Raw genomic sequence first — 21,866 nt, forward strand, 5'->3', positions numbered from 1 at the left:
GGGGGTAGGGCGTACGGCTGGCGTTCTGCTTCCTTCCGGTCCCCTGGACTCTCAAAGGGTTTGTTGTGCGCCACCTCCTGGGCTCCCCAGCATCGGGCCTTAGTGACCAGACTTCGTGGAGGCGTGGGTTCGGTTGAGCCCTCGACCACCCATGGCTCCTCTCACGCCGCAGCTGCTCCTGCAACGTGGGCGACCCAAGACCGACAGGCTGGGGAAGATTCAGAGTCTGAAGTAAGAGCAGACCGGGTTGAAGCGGATCGGAGGCGTGGAGTTCTTTCCCGCCCCGGTGGTTTAGTGGGCGGAATGCAAGACTCAGACTCCTCTCTCCCCTCCTTCTGTCCCGGTTATTCTGGGGTTATCTGGGGTTCGGGCCCTAGTCGAATCTCTATCTCGCGCCTAACGGAGATGGGGGAGATTAGCAGCCACATCCCGGCGTCCAATGAACCTGGAGCGAACGCCTTTAGCCTTGCGTAGAGTGGAAAGATTGTTGAGCTGTTGAAGAATCCTGCTCGGAAGGGGCCAGCCGACCGAGTAAAAGCAATCAAGGAACTTGGAAACCTCGGGTTCTAAAGTCGTTATGTGATCTGGTATTCGACGGCCGGGCGCAAGACTAACGTCATGCGTTGGCAGCTAGCCTGGGCTGTGGTATGAGACCCTGTCTCAAAAGGGGAAAAAAAAAACAACAAAAAAAACCTCTTCTTTTTAAAATTTCGAGACAGGATTTGTCTGTGTAAAAGCCCTGGTTGTCCTGAAACTGGCTTTGAAGACCAGGCTGGCCTCGAACTCACAGCGATTCCCCTGCCTCTGCCTCTTAAGTGCTGGGATTAAAGGCTTGTACCACCGTGCCCAGCAATAAAGGATTCTTTAAGGGAGGGAAGGCGGGCCACAGAAATGATCCAGCAGGTAAAGGTGCCTGTCACCAAGCCTGAGTTCAGCCCCTTGGACCCAGACAGTGGAAAGAGAGAACCCCACTGGAAACCTGACCCTACGGGGTTGGGGATTTAGCTCAGTGGTAGAGCCCTGGGTTCGGTCCCCAGCTCCGAAAAAAAGAAAAAAAAAGAAACCTGACCTACTTACTCACACTTTAGACTGTGCCCATTCACACACACACACACACACACACAGATACACAGACACTCTATAGTAAATAGAAACGTAATTTAGAAAGCGAGAAGGCTAGAATTGTTAGCACAGTTCAGTTGGTACATTGCTTACTAGACATGCACAAAGCCTGAGTGTCCAAAGGGTTCCATCCCTACCAAAGCCTGAACGGCTCCCAAGGGGTAGCACATGCCTGTCCTTCTAGCACGTGGGTAGAGGCAGGACACTAAGTTCAAGGCTTTCCTGGACTACACAATGAACGTTTTGAGGCCAGCCTAGTCTACATAGTTCAGGATAGCCAAGTCTAAAAAGAATAAATAAATAAGCCCATGCTTGCACAAGAACTTTCTTGGTGGAAATTCCTCTGGGACAGATGGGGTGATGATCAGTGGGAGGGTCTGGCCCTCCCCCTGAGCTCTCTCGATCTCTGCTCTCATCCCAGTCTGTCAGGGCTGGAGCTGCTCTCAGAACACTTGGATCCCAATCTCCTGGGACGCCTGAAGAAGCTGAAGGAACTTGACCTCTCTAACAACTTGCTGGAAACGTTGCCTGCTAACCTAGGCCTGTCCCATCTGCGCATCCTTCGCTGTACCAACAACCAGCTAGGGGACGTCACCACCTTGCACCAGTTCCCGGAACTTGAGGAGCTCAGTCTGGAAGGCAACCCCTTCCTGACGGTGAGAGGAGGGAGGGTTCTATCAGCAGGATGCTCAGGACCAGGATTCTGTGAGGCAGACACAGACTTCACTCTTTCTTTTATCTGGTTTCGAGACAGGGTCTCATGTAGCACAAGCTGGTTTCAAATTAACTGTGGATCCATGAGTAGCCTGGAGCTCCTGATCCTCCTGCCTCTGACCTCCTGAGTTTTGACCATGTTCCACCAAGGCACGGTTTATGCAATGCTAGGAATCAGACTCGGGGCCTCGCGCTTGCTAGGCAAAGCAGTCTGAGCAACATGCCCACCCCATTTGGGTTTTTGTTGTTTTGTTTGTTTGAGGCAAAGAGTCTTGCTTTGTAACCTAGACCAGCATCAAACTTCCGAACGTTGAGATTAAGGGCATTGGTCATTTCTCCTGGCTTTCTCTTCTCCCCTTCTGTTAGGTCAGTGACAACCTCAAAGTCTCCTTTCTCCTGCCCAAGCTGCGTAAGGTCAATGGCAAGGACACGGCCTCCACCTGCTCACAGGTGGAGAGCCTAGATCGGGAGCTGACCAACAGGGTAAGGATGATGAGGTGGAGGTGGGGTCCTTGGTCATATCAGTTGGGTATTGAGGGGGACAGAAGTGGATTTTTGGAGGTATGTGACAGAGATCCTGGCCCAGACAGCCTCAAGTCTGAAGTGTTGAGTCTGGTTTTTTTTTTCTTCCTGTTTGGAGACCCTGTCTCCAAGGTCTCCAGCAAGCACAGCAGGACACCAGGGAGGCTAGACTCTGCAGTGAGCTGTTTTTTTTTGGACACAGGGTCTTGCTTATGTAGCCCAGATGTCCCAGGATTCCTCTGCCTCAGTCTCCCAAGTTTGTCATCACCACCATGGCCCAGTTGAACCAAACTGGTTTCAAGTCACGTGACTTCAGTTTAGGCTGGTAGCAAAATAAGAGGTCTTGCCCACAGAAGTTTCTAAAAGGTGGCGTAGTCATTATACTGTGTGGTCAGGAGGAAATAGGGTGGAGGTACTGCGTGTAGCCAGAAGATCCAGGCTGGACTGGGCCTCTTCTGGTCCCTCTTACGGCAGGTCACAGCTCTCTGGCAGAAGTTCATAGCCACTGTGAACCCCGAGGAGGAAGCTGACAAAGTGCAGGCTGACTTCATGAGGTCCGCAGTCAGGGATGTGCGTTACGGGCCCGAGTCTCTCTTCGAGTTCACGCAGTGGCGGGTATGACATAGAGGTGGGGTAGGGCTGGGGTGGGGGCGGGGAGGCATTGTGCTGGGGGTTTGGTGTGCCTGACCCTCAGTTGTCCTGGAGAGTCCCTGGTTGTGAAGGATTGGGGCACTGTGGGGGTTGGCTATGTCAGAGATGGTAGTCCTTGTGCCCAAGGAGGCCATTTCCTACCTCGAGAGGCACACGCTCCCTGTTGACGAGGTATTTGGGAAGGGGAAGGGCACCTGAGACCGTGCTCAGCCTGCTGGTGGCCTGGCCTCACCCAGGTGCGGATGATCGCTGAGGAACTGGTGGCCTCAGGTGGGGCCCAGGCCCATGAAGCTAATGCATCAGTGGAACATCCCCAGGCAGCAGTTGGCTCCAAGCTCAGGGTGAGTGTTTCCATCCACATGGCTGTGAGGGCCCTGGTCTGCTGTGCTAGAACACAGAAGGTCCCCTATGTAAACTCAGGTGATGCCCACGTATGACAGTCAGCCTTCCCTTGCTGTGACAAAAGACCTGAGGTTTACAAGGTTACAAGGAAGAAAGGTTGGTTCGGGTTTACGGTTTCAGTCCATAGTTCCTTGGTTCTAAGTCTGCACATCTTGTGGGCTCTTATGGGGATGGGCTGTGAATCTTGTGGCAGCCAAGAACCAAAGAGAGAAAGAGGGAAACCAGTGTTACAGTGTCCCCCTCAAAGGGATGCCTAAGTCCCTTCACCTCCACTGTACTCCACAGTAGCCCCATAGGCCGGTGACTCAGCCTTTTAACCTTTAGACCCTTGGAGAACACTTCCTTCCACAGGCCAGAAAGGTAACAAAATGTCCAGATAATGACGAAATCAGCCTTCCTCCCACCAAGCGAGTGCGGGCCTCCCCACCAGCCCAGACTGAGGACAGTCCTATGGATGCTGCTGGAGGCCAGGTAAGCTCTCCAGGTGGCAGGGGGAAGCGTGGCAGAGGGAGCAGGCCAGGGGCCAACCGTGACCACCTCTGCCCCCACAGGCCGCCCTACACCTGGAGCCCCTGCACTTCCTGCAGTGCCACAGCAGAAACAACAGCCCTAAGGACCTGGAGACCCAGCTGTGGGCCTGTGCCTTTGAGCCAGCCCGGGAGGAGGGTGCGTGCTGGGCCAGTGGGCGGTGGGAGGTTTGGGTCACAGGGTAGTGCTCAGCAGGAATGAAAGGATACCTGGGAAATTCAGTGAGATAACCTCAAGATAGAAAGGGCTGGGGAAGGCTGCCTGGGCCAGAGTGCTTGCTGCTCTTGTAAAGGACGGAAAAGGTTGGTTCCTAGCATCTGCCATGGGCAGTGCACAACTTCTAGTAATGCCACCTCCAGGGTATTCGATGCCCTCTGCCAGCCTTTATGGCGTCTGCGCTGATATGCGCACACATCCCCCATCATGACACAGGTACATAACCACATAATTACTATTGTTTTGTTTTGTTGTTTTTTTTTTTTTTTTTTTTTTGGAGCTGAGGACCGAACCCAGGGCCTAGCAAGCGCTCTACCACTGAGCTAAATCCCCAACCCCACTATTGTTTTTTTACGGTTAAAAAGAAGGCTGTGGATTTAGTATAGTGGTAGAAGCCTTGCCTATCATGTGTGAGGCCCTGGCTTCTATTCCCTGTGCCACACAAGAAATTTAATAATCATAATCATAATAATGGTTGAGAGGCAAGGAGGCCAGAAAGGAGGACAGTAGAGAGGAGCTTTATAAAAAAAAGATGTTTATATGGCTGATCCCATAAAACAGGACACTCGGGGGCCACGTCCCAGACCGTGGCCACATGTGGCGGAGAAGCTGTTTGCGTGATAGACTGCCAGACAGGCCTCGTGCTCCATAAATACAAGGTTCCGGGCGAGGTGAGTGGGTGCCAGGGTTCCCTCCCTGAAGAGGCCGGAGGTCCTTGTTGGGCTGCGTGTTTCCTCTGACTTTGTTTTGGTGGGGATGGAACCCAGAGTCTCAGGTACCCCAGCTCCTCACTCGGGGCTCCCACAGCGCTCAGCCCTCCTGGGAGCTTTTCTTTGTTGAGTGCCCGCTGCCCCAGACCAGCCCTCCCTGCAGGTTGCTTCCCGTTCTCTGCTCGTGACCATTTTCTTCCTTCCACCCTCCTCAGGAGTTCTTCTCAGTGGCCTGGACAGCCCTGACGGTGGCCACCCAGGCAGGCCACAAGAAGCGCTGGAATGTGCTGGCAGCTGCAGGCCTTCGGGGCATGGTGCGGCTGCTCCATGTGCGCGCGGGCTTCTGCTGCAGCGTCATCAGGGCCCATAAGAAGGCCATCGCCACCCTCTGCTTCAGCCCCACCCATGAGACTCACCTCTTCAGTAAGACCCTCAGCTCTGGGCCCTCCCAGCACTATAGTCTTTTCTGCCTGGTGGCCTTAGGGTCCCTTCTGAGGTGGAAGGACTCGGATGTCGGGCCCAGGATGCACTACTCAGATGTGAGGTAGCTTCTTGGCCAATCAGGATCTCCATTCTAGCTTTATTTCTAGCATGCTAGTGGCCTCGGAGTTTCCTAGCAACTTGGGCTCCTCTGTGTCTCTGCCTAGGACCAGGGGATTTAACCCTGCCCCGTGGGTATGGTGAGCCCAACAGAGGTGACAGATGTGCTGTCGAGATGGCTATGAAGCTATGCCACGAGGCTCAGGCAGGACTATGGGGATTGTGGGCCCATGAGTTCTTATCCTAGCCACAGTCTGCCGCCTCTGCCTCTGATAAGATGGTTGCGGGACCCACAGTCACAATCCGCAAGAGGAGATGGCATTTCCTCAGGGCTGCCTCTCTCCTCCACCCCCTCCCCAGCTGCCTCCTATGACAAACGGATCATCCTCTGGGACATTGGGGTGCCCAACCACGACTACAAGTTCCAGGCTAGGTGAGGCCGTGGACTGGGCTGCAGAGGGGAACACTGCCGGGGGGTGAAGGTCATGGCCCATGACTCACGGCTTTCCTCTCACGTTGGCAGCCAGCTCCTCACGCTCAGCTGCAGTTCCGTCCCTTTGCGCCTCTGTCCTGTTGCCACCTGCCCGGACAGCTTCCTGCTGGCTGGCTGCGAGGGAGGCTGCGGCTGCTGGGATGTGCGGCTAGACCAGCCCCAGAAGCAAAGGTAAGGATGCAGGGGGTGCCTGCAAAGCTGGGCCCCAAAGCTGGCCGGGCTGTGTGCACGTGGACACTCGGCACCACAGTGCTGCGCCATGGGCTGCCCCAGAAGCTGAGTTCAGGGGGCTGTTCTCACCACCCTGCATGATGGCCATGTCTGTGAGGAAGGGGCAAATGATGACCATCCCAGGGCTCAGTGAGGGTTGTGGAGACAGAATGTACCCAGGGAGAAACTTTGGTGACAAACTTTAGTGGCTCATCTGTCCATGTGGAAAGTCCTCAGGCAGCTCAGCATGGGGGTCCGGCCCATGGGGTGGGGGCTTGGGGGCTTAACATTAAATATGAGGGCTATAGCTCAGTCTGTAGAGGGCTGAGCCATGCACGAAGCTCCCAGAGCTGCATAAACCAGGTGCAGTGGCCTCGAACTCAGATCCACCTACCTCTGCCTCCTACCCAGCACTCATTTAGCAAATTGCATTCAATATGGCTACATTAGGAAGAACAGAAACATCCAGGGACACCCACTGCCCTCAGTCTATCCTCATTAGTATGCTTTCTCTGAGACCAATCTCACACAGCAGTGTGAGGTTCAAATTCCATTCTGCAAAGTGAAGTTTGTTACACTGGTTTGTGTAGCAGGGCACTCATGCCATAGCATGCATGCGGAGCTCAGAGGACAACATGCAGGTGTTGGCTCTCCCCTCCGAACTGTGCTATGTGGGTCCCAGGGATTGAACTCTGGTCGTCAATCTTGGCAGCAAGCACCCTTACCTTCTGAGCCATCTCACCATTCCCTAGCGTGTCTTACCAAGTACTCCTGCGTACCTTGTGTCAGTAGGGTTCTCAGCATAAGGAACAGCCCCAAAAGGATTCCAGGATGCCAACAGGAATAATTGCTTCTAGGGGGTCAGTAGCAGTAGGGCAGGCGTGGCCATCCAGCCGCTTGGTGGACATAGGTTTCCCTCCTCGCCCATTGTCCCTGGGGTTTGGGGTTTGTTTTGTTTTGTTTTGTTTTGTTCTGGCTACCTCCCCTCTCCAGATCCCATGCACTCTCCATGCCTTGTGGTCTCACCTGCTCCGACCTCTCGGATATGCCCTAGCCCATGTCGGTCCTCTGGGCAGATGGCCAGGATGCCTCTGTAGTGGCAGGCCCATGTCTTCCCAGATGGGGCTACACCCAGCTTTTTTGAGCCAAGGACTCATTGTGTAGCCCTGGCTGGCCTGGACCTCACTGTGTAGACAGGTTTTGGTTTTGTTTGACGTGTGTGTATGGGGGGGGGTGATGTATGTACAGGTGGAGGTTAGAGGACTTCCTGGAGCTGATTCTCTTTCCACCTTTATGTGGGTTCTGGAGGTCAGACTCAGAGCACCAAGCTCGCACAGCGCTCTCGCCAGTTTTAAGTGTGCAGCTTAGAAGGGAAAGGCCTCCCCTGCAGAAGCTCTGCTCCAGCTGCTGGAAGAGTTTCCTTGGTGCACGTGTAACAGCTGTGCTCAGGCTGCAGCTGGTTTCCTCAGCAAACCTGTAACAGTTGTGCTCTGCAGGGGGAGGTTTCCCCAGCAAGAGCTCTGCTCATGGGAAAGCGTTACCACTGTTGGGCAAGGAATCCTGGCTGTGGCTTCTTCACAAAGGAGATTTAATGGGAGAGGAAAACCCTAGAAGGGTGGCCAGAAGCACAGAGAACTGGGCAGAGCACGGGTTTTGTATGGGGTTCGGGGGGTGGGGGGTGCAGGGTGCAGGGGGAGGGACATCGGGCCACAGGAGGAGCTTTCCCAGGAGGCCTGGGGTTGGAGGGATCATGTAGCCTGATCATTAAAACCTTTGGAAATCCGGGGACAGGGCCTGGACCTCCTCAGTTTGGGGAGACCTCCTCAGTTGGCGGGGGTGGGGGGTGGGGGGGTAGATCTGGCCTCTTTCCTGACTTGAAGGCTGTCAAAGTTTTCAAAGTATACAAAAGGAGTCCACAGCAGAGAAAGGCCTGAATAGTCAACATCGCCCTCCCCCCTTTTTTTAATTTACTATTGATAAACGGGTGGGAGTAGGGGTTCGTTAGACTACATCCTGATGATTAGGGACACCGAGGTCATTGGAAAAAGTTTGGTCTTCACACCAGGGTTAATCTGTTGCAGACCTCTGGCTCAGTAGCTTGAGGCCAATAATCCTGCAATAGCAGCTAATGAAAAGTCTGGTTAGGGGCTGGAGAGATGGCTCAGTGGTTAAGAGCACCGACTGCTCTTCCTGAGGTCCTGAGTTCAAATCCCAGCAACCACATGGTGGCTCACAACCATCTGTAATGAGATCTAATGCCCTCTTCTGGTGTGTTTGAAGACAGCTAAGGTGTACTTATATATAATGAATAAATAAACCTTTAAAAACAAAAAAGGAAAAAGAAAAGTCTGGTTAGAAATCTTTCGTATCTGTTGTTGAAGAAAGTTTATAAGGCAGGGTGCAATTAGTAGGATTAAGAAAAGGAAGGAAGGGGTTGGGGATTTAGCTCAGTGGTAGAGCGCTTGCTAGTGTTTAAGGCCCTGGGTTCGGTCCCCAGCTCAAAAAAAAAAAAAAAAGAGAGAGAAAAAAAAAAGAAAAAAGAAAAGGAAGAGGGGTTAGGAAGGGTTCCATACTGGTCTGTCAGTGAACTCTTGGCCCAGAGGCATCAAGCTGTTTCTGATATTTTTGGATATTGTCTCAAGTTGTCAGTACTTGACTCTTGGCATAGAAACAAGATTCCTCCCTGAGGAAGAGACAAAGACCACCCACCTCTCCCTGCCGTTTGTAAATCTAATAATCCTCACTGACTTTGTAACATTATGGTAGCCTGTGAGTCTGTTTGAACCCTGGAGGATAAGGATGGTCTGAGCCACCAGCTGGAGATCCTGGATGAACTGAGAGGAAAGTCTGTGGTAAATAGCCGGGAGGGAGTCAGCCCTGCCGCTCCAGTGGCGATGCCAACAATTATGCCCAGGAGTGCAAGAAAGGGGATGACTTGGACCATTCTGTTATCATGCCGATGCTACAAATCCAGTGACGGATTGGCAAGGATTCTTGAGAGACCAATCTGTATGAAGCTTTTGGGAGAGTTTGATAAGAATGTTTTTGAGAGAGTGATTGTTTCATTGCCTGAAGACTGGGGATGACTGGGGATACGGAAATGCCACAGGATGTTAAAGGCTTTAGCTAAAAGTTTGAGAAGTAATTTTAGGACCATATCTAAAGGGAGGTTGGAGTTCTGAAATGAGGCATGATCTCCCAGAAAGGGAGACCAGAAACTGTAATCTTTTATTAGCTGTGGGGAATCCTCTCCCCATCCTGAGAATGTGTCCTCCAGGTCCAAAATGCATCTGAAACGTCTAACCGTGGGCATGTGGGTGAGGTCAGGTTGCTAGTCTGACCCAAGCAGGGACTCTCTGGCTTGATGTGTGGGGAAAGGAAAACCCTGAAGTCCAGAGGTGAGGTTCTGAGTTTGGCAGATTTTACAAGAAAGAGTTATAGTTTTTAGAAAACTATAGTTTTTAGATCCTCCGAGGTAGACTATGAGTGAGTGTTGGGGAGTGAGACAAAGCTTGGCTATGAGGTGAGATGTGGGCTGTAGAGTGAGTGCCCTCTGGCCATGTACAAGGACTGGGGCTTCCGGGGGCCGCCGCCTTCCCAACTCAGTTATTTCCCTTGGGGACATCAGAATTGTGCTCTTGGTGTAATTGGCAGTGGACAGGTCCTATGGCCGTGGGAAGATGGGAGGCCTCTGGTCTGAATTGGTTATGATCTCTCCTTTAGCTGTAGCAGTCTGTGCCCCTTCCAAATAGCTGCATGTGACAAGAGGATGTGAGGATGTGACAAGAGGATGTGAGAAGCATCCTTGAGTCTGTATAAAGGCTTAGGGATTGCCCTTTGCTAGTCAGAAGGTGTAAGAGCGTTAACTCAGCTGGTGGTCTGTGGTTCATGCAGGAAGGCCTGTGCTCAGCCACTGTGCTGTCTGAAACAACGTATCTTGCTTCTCCTACCTCTTTGTGCAGGAAGCAACTTGCCATCTGTGTGCCATGTATAGGTAGCCTGTGGTGCTATGTGAATAGGGTAAAGCAGTCATTCTTGAGGGTCTCAATGCCAGAATGAGATGGGGAGAATTTCGAGATTGGGCAGGGGAGAAGATCTGATATGATAAGAGGTGGGCATGGCTGAAAGGCAAGTGTTGCGTCCTCTACCAGTGCTACGTGAAGAGAGAAGAGAGAGAACTCGGGAGGGGTAGTGTTTGGAGAGCCTTGTATGTCTGGAGCTGGGGCAGGTGGTGGGGAGAGAAGACAGTGATAGGTGACCCAAAGGTTAACCTCTTTGATTCACATACAAGTTGTTCAGCTGCGGCCGGAGCTTCGCAGACAAGGTGCCCATCCTTGGGTAGCATGGTCTAATTTTTTGATCAGGATGCTGTGAGTGCAAAGGAAAGTCCAAGCTGGTGACCCAGGACCCTGAGGGCATCTCTCTCCTTTTCAGTAACAGAGAAAGGTGCAGGTTAAGTCCAGACAATGTAGGGCAGGATCCTGGAGGAAGGCCTGTTAGAGCTACGAAATGGCTTGGTAGTGGGTACCCCAAGGGTTCATGTGAGGGTCCAAGGGCTGCCTTATGTAGGGGGCAGTCAAGAAGAGAGCAAAACGGAGTCCAAGAGTGTAGCCAGCTATCCCTAAGAAGGACAGAATTCAAGTAACTTGGTGTCCAGAAGGAAGGAGAGTGGTCATCACTCTGATACCATGATGACCCCCTAAGGCTCCCTGTCAAAGATGGTGGTGGTCAGGACAGGAGAGCTCGGGGCCCTTCAGTCATCCATAGCCAGATCAAGGAGGTCAGCTGAAGGGTGGTCTGGGCTTGATGTCCTCATGCCATGAGGGACATGGGGCAGTAAAAACCCCAGTGACCTTTTTTTTTTTTTTTTTTTTTTTTTTGAGCTGGGGACCGAACCCAGGGCTTTTGCGCTTGCTAGGCAAGTGCTCTACCACTGAGCTAAATCCCAACCCCCCCCAGTGACCTTTTCTTGATGGCACCTTGGACATGGTCCAGGTGGTTTATGAGGGTTCAGACAGGCCTGGGCCCAGAGACCGTCCTGATCACATGTGAAGCAGGGTCATGGAGGTTCTCGGGCTATGGGGGCCAGAGAGCCTGGGAGCCTAGGCTTTTGCTTTGGCTGGCTGAGGCCTGAGCTGCTGTCACGTATTCTTGTTTTTTGTGTCTGTAAAAAACAATTATTTTCCTTTTTCTACCTCTCCTCCTGGAAGGACAACTCTGAGACTTTAATAAATGGCTAGGCCTCAAGCTTTGGCTCATTCCCCAACTAGCTTGTAACTTATTTAACCCATTAAATTACTTTACCCTCCCCATGGTTAGTTTCCTCTCCTCTACTCTTTCCTGAGCTCAGCTACAGCTGCTTTATGCCCATCTCCTTGGTGTTCCCAGCAAATCTCTTATTCACACCACACCACAAACCTTACACAAGAGATTAGCTGGGAGGGAAACTCGAGGGGGTGGGGGTGGCTGCCTCTGCTGAGGCCAGAAGCAGCAGAGAACTGGGCAGAACACAGGGTTTATATAGGGTTGGGGATGGGTGTTTCCTGGGTGTTGGGGATTGGTGGGATTTTTTTTCTTGTACAGTGAGGCCTGGCCACTTTTGCGTCTTGAAGGTTTACAGAAGGAAGGGACCTGTGGTAGGGAAGCTTGAGTAGAGTGAATGACCAATACAGTGAGCCCCGCCCTTCACACAGCTCTTCTGTCCTTGGTCTGGGGGGAGGGGCACTGAAAGCACTTCCTGGCCTACAGCCCTGGATGTCCAGCCCCTGCTGACCCTATGTTCCCATCCCTGTGACTCCCTTTAAGACAAAGCTAAAGCTCCCCGGGCCAAAAACCAAGCCTCAAGCAGGACCACAGCTTCTTGGGGGAGGTGGTGGCTATTGGCGCCTGGGTAAGGATAGTGTCTTCTACAGGGTGTGTGAGGTGAATTTCGTCTTCTCTGGGGACTCCGAGGTGTCGGGACAAAGAGTGGATGGGCTGGCATTTGTGAACGAAGATGTGGTGGGTGAGTGAACGGAGCTGGGACCCCTGGGATGGGGCCCAGCTCTGAGGGTACTGAGGCGCCTGTTAAGGTTATACTGACAGCCAGCTTGGACACACAGTCAGCCTGGGCTCATGTCCCCTCTCCCTGCAGCCTCCAAAGGGAGTGGACAGGGCACCATCTACCTGTGGAGCTGGAGCCAGACCTGGGCAAGCCGGGGCAGCCAGTCCGTGTTGCCTGTGGTCATCCTGGCCCAGCTGCAGTGGTCACCCACCAGCCTGGCCTACTTCTCACTGAGCACCTGTCCTGGTGAGCCTGCCCACCCCGTTACACGCCCTTCCTGCCCCCGCCCCTGCCCTCGCCTGGCCCCATCTCAGGCTCCCGCTCGTCCTGGCAGACAAAAACCTCGTGCTGTGTGGAGACGAGGAAGGCAGTGTGTGGATCTACGATGTTGAACACCTACTGAAGCAGCCACCTCCACTTGAAACAACTCTGCAGCCCCCAACACAGGTACTGCTGTGATGTTGGCTCCCTGCAGACCCTGGTTACCCCTTGGGGCTGCTGTGGGATAGGCAGGAGCCTAGCATTTTCTTTTTCCCTCCTAAGATCCTGAAGTGGCCTCAGCCAGTAGCATTGGGCCAACCAGTGACCAAGACCATGGTAAACACAGTCGTGGCCAATGCCGCCTTCACCTACCTCACTGCTCTGACGGACTCCAACATCGTGTCCATCTGGAAGACATGCTAGCCCGCCCAAGGCAGTGTGTCAGGACATGGCTTATTAGCTTGGGCCTAGTGCTAGAGGGGTTTGTACCAGTGAGTATTTTGTATTAAATTCTACTGTCGGAAGTGAGTGCAGTCATACGGGCTCCACTGGGGCTCCTACCTTGCTTAACTCAGGCAGGCCCAGCAGTCCCAGGTTCTGCCCAGCCTGTGGTTTGGGTCTCAGTGACAGGCCACATGCCGCACAGCCCCTCTTTTGCTGTACTTTATTAGGAAAATAACAGTCTATGTACAGAATGGGACAGTGTCCTGTGCCCAGCTGGAGAGCTGAGAGTGGCTGTCGCCATTATGGTGGACGGAGAAGGGCAGATGCACGCACCAGCCTTACAGCCGCTGAGCTTCTTTCAGCTGCTACTCAATTCCTTCTTGCTTGTCCTTGATGGCCACCTTGATGGAGGACAAAGGCAGTGACTATGCTGGAATCACCCCAGTGTATTGGGACTGCGGGCCACCAAGACTCTGGTCCAGAGGACACAGCAGGAGGCACACCAGGGGCTCCAGATACCTCAGCAGACTTCACCCACCCTGCTCTGTGGCATCTGCTTGCGGAGGGCCGGGGATGGAGCCATGTGGGACACACCCAATTGGGTGAAGCATCAAAAAGTGTGGCTTACCTTACACTGAGGGCCCCTGACTAAGAACTGTCATTCCTACCCTGGGAAGAATGGCTAGGCTATTAGACAAGGGCTTGGAGTCCTTGGGCCTTATGAACCAGAGTAGCCAGTGGCACAGGGAGAGCCCCCACCCCACACCCCACCCCGGGGTGCTAGGGATTGTACCCAAGGCCTTGATGGTGCTAGGTAAACATGAAACCAAGCTACGCCCCAGCAAGCATGTCATCGGGGATTCTAAGTGTGCTGGGGCAGCTCCACTACTAAATGACACAGCATAACGCACAGCCACAGCAGCAGCCCACCAGTGTCCGCCTAACCCCTGCTCCTCACCCGGAATCGCTCCTCCAGGAGGGAGAGCTCGCTGATGAGGTCTGTGATGGCATTGGTGAAAGCCTCCTGGGGGCTGTAGTCTGGGGTGGTCTGCACACGAATGATGATCTTGTGCTCCAAGGGGTGAGGGACTTTGTAGCCGGCAAACAGCACCTGCGGGTCCTTCAACAGCTGCCTGAGAAATGCGGAGTTCACAGTGAGGGAGGGAGGTCAAACCTGGCAGCCTTGCTAACCAAGGGCCCCCACCCGCAGTTGGGAATAAGTGAGTGGTGCAGGCCCTCATTCTGGCGGCTCAGAGGACTGTGAGTTCAAGGCCAGCCTAGGCAGCTAAGTGAGCCCGTCTTAAGACACGGCTGGGGATGGAGCTCTGTGGTAGAGTAACTTGCCTAACATGAGGCCTGAGGTCCCTCCAGGCACTAGAGTGGGGAAAATCAAGTTACAGGGACCCAAGACCATATGGGAACCTTGTGTCTACAAGGGTGAAGGACCCTGTCTGGGAACCACATTAGTTGAGAACCCATGACCGTGTCTGCAGGCCTCACCTAAACCAACGGCCCCATCCCTAGGTACAGCAAGCAGGCCCTGCCAACCGTGTGAAGAGTTGTGGAAGTGGGGGCTAGAGATGGCTCAGCCGGTAAGAGTACTGGCTGCTCTGCCGGGACCCACGTAGTGGGTGGCTCACCTCTCACCCAGTCCCAGGTGATCCACCCCCTAGGGCCCCCAAACACGAGTGGCAGACTGGACTGGAGAGATGGCTCAGCAGTGGAGCACCTACTGCCCTTGTACAGAGCCTAAGCAAGCGGCTCATGGCTGCCGACACCCTCTTTAGCTCAGACACTCGCAGACACAGACCTTTCCTAGGCTGCAGGCTGAGCTAGAGAAGAGCCTTAGCTCCACGGCACCTGACAAGCATCCGGCTCTGGAGGACCTGATGCCTTCTGGCCTTCACGGGTGACAAGCATAGCCGGTTAACGAGGCAAAGCAGTCAGGAACAAGGCTTTTTTTTTCCTCTTTTTAAATTTACGACTCTTACAGAGGATCTAAGTTCAGTCTCCAGCACCCGCGTCCCGTGGGAGCCATCTATAATTGCTGTTGCAGGGAATTCAGTACCATAGAGGGCACTGGCAATCACACAAGGAAAAAACACAAAATAAGTTTTAAAAAAAGTTGGAGGCTAGCCCGGCAGCGGTGGCGCACACCTTTGATTGCACACAGCACTCGGAGCAGAGGCAGGCAGATCTGACTTTGAGTCCAGCCTTGGTCTACACAGAGAAATCCTGCCTCAGACAAAAGTTGGAGGGTAAAGAGGAGTTGCAGCCACCCTCAGCGCAGATGCCTCTACTGGCCTCTTTATTTTATCTTTTTTCAGAGTTTCTCTTGGCTGTGCTGGAGCTCACTATGTAGACCAGGCTAGCCTTGAACTTTATAGGCTCCACCTGCCTCTGCCTCCCGAGGGCAGGAACTAAGGGTGTGTTCCACAACACCAACACTTGCTGGTATTAATGCTGTCTCTTAATGCCCATTACAATGAAACCGTGCTTTGCTAGAGCTCCCAGACTTGATCTGAACCAAAAGACCAAGAGGCAATTGCTGGGCTCGCTGCAGTTGTACACCACACACGCAGGCCAGCCAGCAGGCAGCCGGGATCCCAGCACTTGGAAGGCAGTGGCGAGGAGGATCAGGAGTCCACAGTCAGGTCGTCCTCTGTTACACAGTCTGAGGCCAGCCTACACTATACAAGCCCCTGGGTCAGAAGCCAACACAGGAACAGCCTTCTGTGGACAGACCTGTCAGGCCAGGTTGATTTACTGGAGCACAGAGGAGAGTGGAAGACATTTGCAGGACGTGTGCTCAGCCTACAGAGCCCTGGTGGTACTGGCAGAGTGTGGTACTCACCCCGTGTGGGGGGAGACTTACGATTTAATGATGTTCCCCAGAGTGTGGTCTTCTTTGTTGATGGTGAACAAGCAAGCGTTGGGCACCTTGGTGTCCTTGTTAATGGTGATTCTGGAAAGAGACAGAAGCAACAGCTCAAGCCCACATCCAGCCTTGGGATACTGGCCCTGAGCGTCACAATGTCCTCATTTGTGCTCAGACATTCTTGAACCTGCAGTTGGGCTGTTCCCACTACCTCAGAAACTAAGGTACCTGGCCCTTCCCCACATATGCGCTGACGAACAGTTCCCTTAAACTAGCTCTTGACTAAATTCTTACTAAGAAGACAAGAACCAGCTGGCAGTGGTGGTGCCCATCTTTGATCCCAGCGTCTAGGAGGCAGAGGCAGGTAGATCTCTGAGTCTGAGGCCAGCCTGGTTGACAGAGAGTTCCAGGACAGCCAGGGCTACACAGAGAACCCTAACTTGGGGGCAGGGGGTGTCAGGAGACACTTAACCCCTAACAATCAAGGCAGGCCCACGTCCATCACTCTCCAAGTCCAAGCTCCACTAGACCCAGTGCTACTGGGAATTGAACCTTGGGTTTTGAGCACGCTAGGCAGAGCCCTCAACCACTGAGCTATAGGTCTAGCTCTTGGAAGCCGTTTTCAGTCTGCTCACCCATTAAGGACCCTGCAAGAGCTCTGGCATGGTTCAATAGCCAACCATTTTCCTCCCATGTATAAGCCTCTGGGTCTCAGCTCTACCATTCCCACTACTCAAAGTTGGCCTGCCTGGTAGATAAGACCAGTAATCCAGCAACCTGGGAGGCTAAGGCAGGAGGATAAAGAAAAACCTCAGCCGTCATCTGGCTTTTCTCTTTGCTTAGGCTAAGGTCTCATTTGCCACGGGGATAAACCATGCTAGCTGACCCCCCTGTAACCACTTCCCATGTCCTTGGAGGAGCACTGGAAGCAGAACTCAGCAGTTTTTAATACGACTTCTGGGGATCTATACACAAGTCCTCAGTAAATGTTTTACCCACTGAGCCATCTCCCCAACCTATCAAAAACTGTAAAATGGGGTTGGGGGTAGGGGGTGGAGCTGGAATATAGCTTAGCATAGAGTGCCAACCTAGCATGGGGCAGACCCTAGGTTCAATCCCCAACATGACAAAAGCAAACAAGAAAACATATCTGCCCTGTGCTGGCCTCCTATCTATACACCAGGGAGCACTTACTTAAGCAGGCTTTGTTTTTGTTGGGTTTTGGTTTTGTTGAGACGGCATTTCTCTGTATGGCTCTGACTGTCCTACAACTTTGATCTGTAGACCAGGCTGGCCTCGATCCTCTTGCCTCTGTCTCCCAAGTACTGGGATTAAAGGAGGGTTAAAATTCACCCCTCAGGGGTTGGGGATTTAGCTCAGTGGTAGAGCGCTTGCCTAGCAAGCGCAAGGCCCTGGGTTCGGTCCCTAGCTCCAAAAAAAAAAAAAAAATTCACCCCTCAGCTAAGGATTACTCCTTTTTTCTAAAGCAGAATTTTTCAAACTCAGTACACAAATATTTCTTTCCTTTATCCACGCTCGTATGAGATAAGCGGACAGCCTGTGATCGTCAGCTCTCTCCTTGTACCATAGCGGTCCCAGGGTCATCAGGTCATCAGGTTTGCCTGTTGGCGCTGTACCCGAGCCATCCTGCCAGCCCGGGTCACGGGCATTTTGGACCCAATCCTCCTTTTCTGAGAGGCTGTCCACTACACCCAGGGTCGCTAACAGCATCCATTGCCTCTACCCACCGACTGCCAATAGCAACCCCCTCAGGACAACCAGAACCGCTTCCAGACATGGCCAAATGCTCATGCCGATGGGATAACAACAGGGCTCTCCGCTCTCAAGAAGGCTAAAGTAGCTATCAAATGTCAAAACACAAACCCCTGCATAGAAATCTCTTAGGGGGCAGGAAAGATGGCTCAGTGGTTAAGAGCACTGACTGCTCTTCCAGAGGTCCTGAGTTCAATTCCCAGCAACCACAGGGAATTGGGCTCACAATCATCTGTAATGGAATCTGATGCCCTCTTCTGGTGTGTCTGAAGAGAGCAACAGTGTACTCAGATAAAATAATTTTTTTTAAAAACGCCTTTAGGGAATAAAAAGTGTCAGTTACAGATCTGCAGTGTACGCTGTACACTGTGCAAACTCGGGGAATCTCCTTGGGGAATTTCATTATTTATTGATTGATTGATACAGACATGAGGAGTGTAAGGAACTGTGTCTTTGTCCCTTCACAGCTGCCATCATGAGCCAAGTGTCTGGAGCAAGTCACTCAATGTCCCAGAGCCTCGGTTTCCCACTGCAAAAATGCATGCATTCGCAAATGCTTCGCACCACTGCCTGAAGTTGGGCAGACAACGCACTGAGCAGAACAGAATGCTCAAAGCAAAGCCCGCCTCGGTTTCCCCAACCAGGAGCAGCTCGGCGCTTGCCGAAGCTGACGGCCGGCAGGCTCCTATACAACCGTCCCCGCCTCAGCCGGTCTCCACTTACTTCTTCTCGCCCTCGAAGAGCAAGAACGACTCGAAGGCCGGAGGGGCGTTCATCCTAGCAAGGCGCTCTCACTCCCAGACACCAACCCGTAGCCGCCTTCCGCCCACAGAACCCCGGAGCGCGACCACTTCCGGGTTACTCAGCCTCAGCCTCAGCCATTCAGAGTAAGCACCTGGCCCCGCGCCCCCTGGCGGGCCGGATGACCTTACGCAGGCGCAGGCAAGGACCAGGAGACTGCGAGCTGTGCGCATGCGTCAGTCTAGAAGCCCTGTCTGAGTGTCTTGGCGCATATTCCAGCGCCGGGACTTATGTCACTTGTTACTGTCTCCGTTTAACCGACTGAATGGGAATAGGAGTCCCAGTGGCTGCCGCTGCAGGACCCCCGGGTGGGCTGACACTAGCGTCCTTATAAAGCCTTCTAGATGAGGACCAGGGGAACAGGAAGGTGTGTAAAAGTTGGGGAGGAGTTTGAGGATGCCAGCGCATCCTCTCTTGAGCACACAGGTAACTAAAAACACGATGAAAGCTTTGCAGCTGGCCATTTTTCAACACTCTCAATGGCAGTCTTTTTTATTTTTCCTGTTTCTAAAGATTTTTATTTGCATGTCTGTGTGGGCAGGTATATGCAGGTCTAGCCTTTGGAGACCAGAAGAGAGTGGGGTCCCCTGGAGCTGGAGTTATAGGTGGTTGTGAGCCCCACCACCACCAAGTGGGTGCTGGGAATCGAACTCCAGTCTCCTGCAGGAGCAGTAAGGCTCTTAACCTCCGAGCCATTTCTCCAGCCTTCGTGATGGTTCATCTTGAAATTTAGAATCATCGTGGAAACAAACCTCTAGAAGGGGCCAGCAAGACAGCCGAGCAAGGAGGAGTGTGACCAAGCCTGATTACCTAAATTCAGCCCTCAGGACCCACGAGGTGGAAGTTGGGAACAGACTCCTCCAACCTCCCTTCAAAGCATGCACTTGAACACATATGCACTCACAATGCATAATAATAATCGTAGTCCTAATAATAACAACGAACTTTTGGTTGTGTCTTTGAGATTCTAGACAGGTTTGGCTGAGGAAGATTTACCATTAATGTGTGTGGCATCACCCGAGAGGCTAAGGTGTCAGACTACAGCTTCCTGGCTGCAGACACAATCAGCTGCTATGAATCCTGTTGCTATGACATCTGCATTGTGATGAGCTGTACCTTTCCTTAAGATGCTTCTGTCCGTTTGTTGTTGCTGTCCTGGTTTTGTTGGTTTTTCAAGACAAGTGTTTCTCTGTGCAGCCCTGGCTGTCCTGAAACTTTCTCTGTAGACCAGGCTGGCCTCGAACTCAGAAAACTGCCTGCCTCTGTCTCCAAGAGTGCTGCCATTTAAAGGCACGGGCCGGGGTTGGGGATTTAGCTCAGTGGTAGAGCGCTTGCCTAGCAAGCGCAAGGCCCTAGGTTCGGTCCCCAGCTCCGGAAAAAAAAGAAAAAAGAAAAAAAAAATGCACGGGCCACCAGCACTTCTGTCCAGTTTTTAGACACAAGAACAAGAACAGTAACTAATACAGACTCGGACTCCCAAGCGTTGGAGTCACGGGCATGAGCCACTCCATCCCTTGGTATCTGAGTATTAAAGCATCACTGTGTAACCTGGATGATGTCATAGGAATCAAGTGAAGACGATGATGTCAGCCCCAGAAGGCTCAGGGGCCCTTCCCATGCTGGGTCACACTTCCTTCTGCACATGGTCATATCACTTACTCCTGAAATGTCCAACTAGTGATCCCTAAGCCAGCTCGTCCACCTTCAAGGCCAAAGGGACAAAGATAATGCAGGCACCTTGTTCAGCTCTCGAGTCTCCAACTGGGAGGAAGAGGAAGAGGAGGAAAAAGAGGAAGCAGAAGCTGCTGCTGCCACAGCCCAAGGTTCTCCAGTCACAGCCCAAAGCTTGCAGCCACATGATAATCTAGGAACAGCATATCCTTGAGGACAGGATCTACCCCAGGAGGTCATCAGGAGTACTAGTTACGCATGGGACCCAGCTTAACTCTTCAAGCAATAGATTTCTTCGGGCCACCCTCTGTGGGAACCAAGGCTGAGACAATGAGAAGGCAGACCAGTAACACATGATTATCATACCTCTAGCCCCTCTCAGTGCTTCCCGTACCTCAACCGAAAGCTTACCCAGTGCCCGCAAGTTAGACTTGAGAGTGTTAGCAGAATTCCTCCCGAGTGGGCTTCACACCTACCCCGTTTCCTAAGGTCCCAGTGATAAACCAAAGGACAATTCCACCAAAGCTCCCCCTGGGGAGTCAGTGAAGTTCCCAATCTTACAGGGAGAAATTATGGGCAAGGGTATGGAGGACCCCAAAGAAGTCTAGCATGGGTGATAGCTACCTGTAGTCACATAGATGGGGCCCCTCCTGTCGGCCTTCCACATCCTATATACTCAGACACCTCCCTGAGACGCCCAAAGGGCAAATGCAGTTAGAGCAGAATTGCACACAAATGACCCTCTTTATCCATTCCTGTGAGGGAAGACCCACAGTCACCAAGATGGAGGTGGACTCTTCCAGGCAGGCACAACTGATGACGATGGTGGCTGCTTCGGTTAGAGGAGCTCTGTAACAGGAAGTCACCAGACCCCTTTATCTGGCCCTTCTGACGCAGCACACTGAACAAACATCTGTCTACTTTTCCTTAGCACTCATCATAACTGGCATCGCAGGGCAGGGCTTGGCCTAGCTGCATGGCTCTCAAGTCAGGGCTTTTGTACTAAAACTCTGCAAGACAATATATAATCCCAGGGTGGAATGAATTAGTACTTCTCAGAGCCTAGTTTAGTATTAAGGTTTCACCTGGAGTTTGGCCACCACCACTGTGTCCCACGTGAGCTATAGGATGAGAAAATGTCACTGTGGAAGGTCAGGTCAAGAGGCTAAGATCTCAGTAGCGTGAGGAATGGCAGTTAGGATGACTTCCTTGTCTTCTGTGTCACCCTGGCAGCCTGGGAGAGGCTGGGCTCTGGGAACATTGTGGAGCAGATCTAATCAAGAGTTAATTACTCCAGAGGAGCTGGGGTTTGGCTCAGCACTAGACCCCTGCCAGGAATCCTCCCCTGAGAGGCTGGGGTGTAACTGAGTGGTAGAGCCCCTGCCTAGAATCCCCCAGTGAGGGGCTGGGGGCGTGGCTCAGTGGTAGAGCCCCTGCCTAGAATCCCCCAGTGAGGGGCTGGGGAGTGTGGCTCAGTGGTAGAGCACCTGCCTAGAATCCCCCAGTGAGGGCCTGGGGAGTGTGGCTCAGTGGTAGAGCCCCTGCCTAGAATCCCCCAGTGAGGGGCTGGGGGCGTGGCTCAGTGGTAGAGCACCTTCCTAGAATCCTCCAGTGAGGGGTTTGAGGCTCGGCTCAGCACTGTACACCCTGCCTAGGACCCTCTACTGAGGGACTGGGGTGGCGGCTCATGTAGAGCAGCCTCCTGCCCTGTTTATACAGTGCTGGTGCTCAGACCCAGGCACCCAGGGCCTCATGCATGTGAGATAACCACCTTGACTGGACTGGGGTTTCTTTTGTTTTTGACGGTTTGTTTTTATTAATTGTTCTTTTTTTGGTTTGTTTGTTTTTACTGAAACAGGGTCACACAACATAGCCCATCATGGCCTC

At 52.7% G+C, this 21,866-nt stretch overlaps 3 protein-coding genes across 3 annotated transcripts; 2 read left to right on the forward strand and 1 right to left on the reverse strand.

Moving 5' to 3' along the window:
* Positions 1-23: 23 nt before the first annotated feature.
* Positions 24-2,846, forward strand: LOC116885503 (leucine-rich repeat and WD repeat-containing protein 1-like). Its single transcript, XM_032886795.1, has 3 exons — positions 24-231; positions 1,544-1,778; positions 2,203-2,846. The coding sequence occupies exons 1-3, from the start codon at positions 152-154 to the stop codon at positions 2,641-2,643; spliced, it is 756 nt and encodes a 251-aa protein (XP_032742686.1). The 5' UTR covers positions 24-151; the 3' UTR covers positions 2,644-2,846.
* LOC116885909 (leucine-rich repeat and WD repeat-containing protein 1-like) lies at positions 2,767-12,949 on the forward strand (the record flags this gene model as incomplete). Its single annotated transcript, XM_032887225.1, has 12 exons — positions 2,767-2,973; positions 3,246-3,350; positions 3,763-3,882; positions 3,963-4,077; positions 4,717-4,826; positions 5,081-5,288; positions 5,766-5,838; positions 5,929-6,069; positions 12,021-12,112; positions 12,242-12,397; positions 12,486-12,598; positions 12,695-12,949. Coding segments are annotated over 12 exons (1,581 nt in total), but the record flags the coding sequence as incomplete, so codon positions are not given.
* Positions 12,950-13,059: 110 nt separating this feature from the next.
* Positions 13,060-18,364, reverse strand: Polr2j (RNA polymerase II subunit J). The gene is made up of 4 exons (XM_032886796.1): positions 18,231-18,364; positions 15,732-15,821; positions 13,815-13,989; positions 13,060-13,257 (listed from the first exon to the last, which is right to left on the reverse strand). Exons 1-4 carry the CDS (start codon positions 18,281-18,283, stop codon positions 13,222-13,224), a joined length of 354 nt encoding a protein of 117 aa, XP_032742687.1. The 5' UTR covers positions 18,284-18,364; the 3' UTR covers positions 13,060-13,221.
* Between the last annotated feature and the right edge of the window lie 3,502 nt (positions 18,365-21,866).

This window comes from Rattus rattus, chromosome 16 (assembly GCF_011064425.1).
Source record: "Rattus rattus isolate New Zealand chromosome 16, Rrattus_CSIRO_v1, whole genome shotgun sequence".
In the NCBI taxonomy this organism is placed as follows: domain Eukaryota; kingdom Metazoa; phylum Chordata; class Mammalia; order Rodentia; family Muridae; genus Rattus; species Rattus rattus.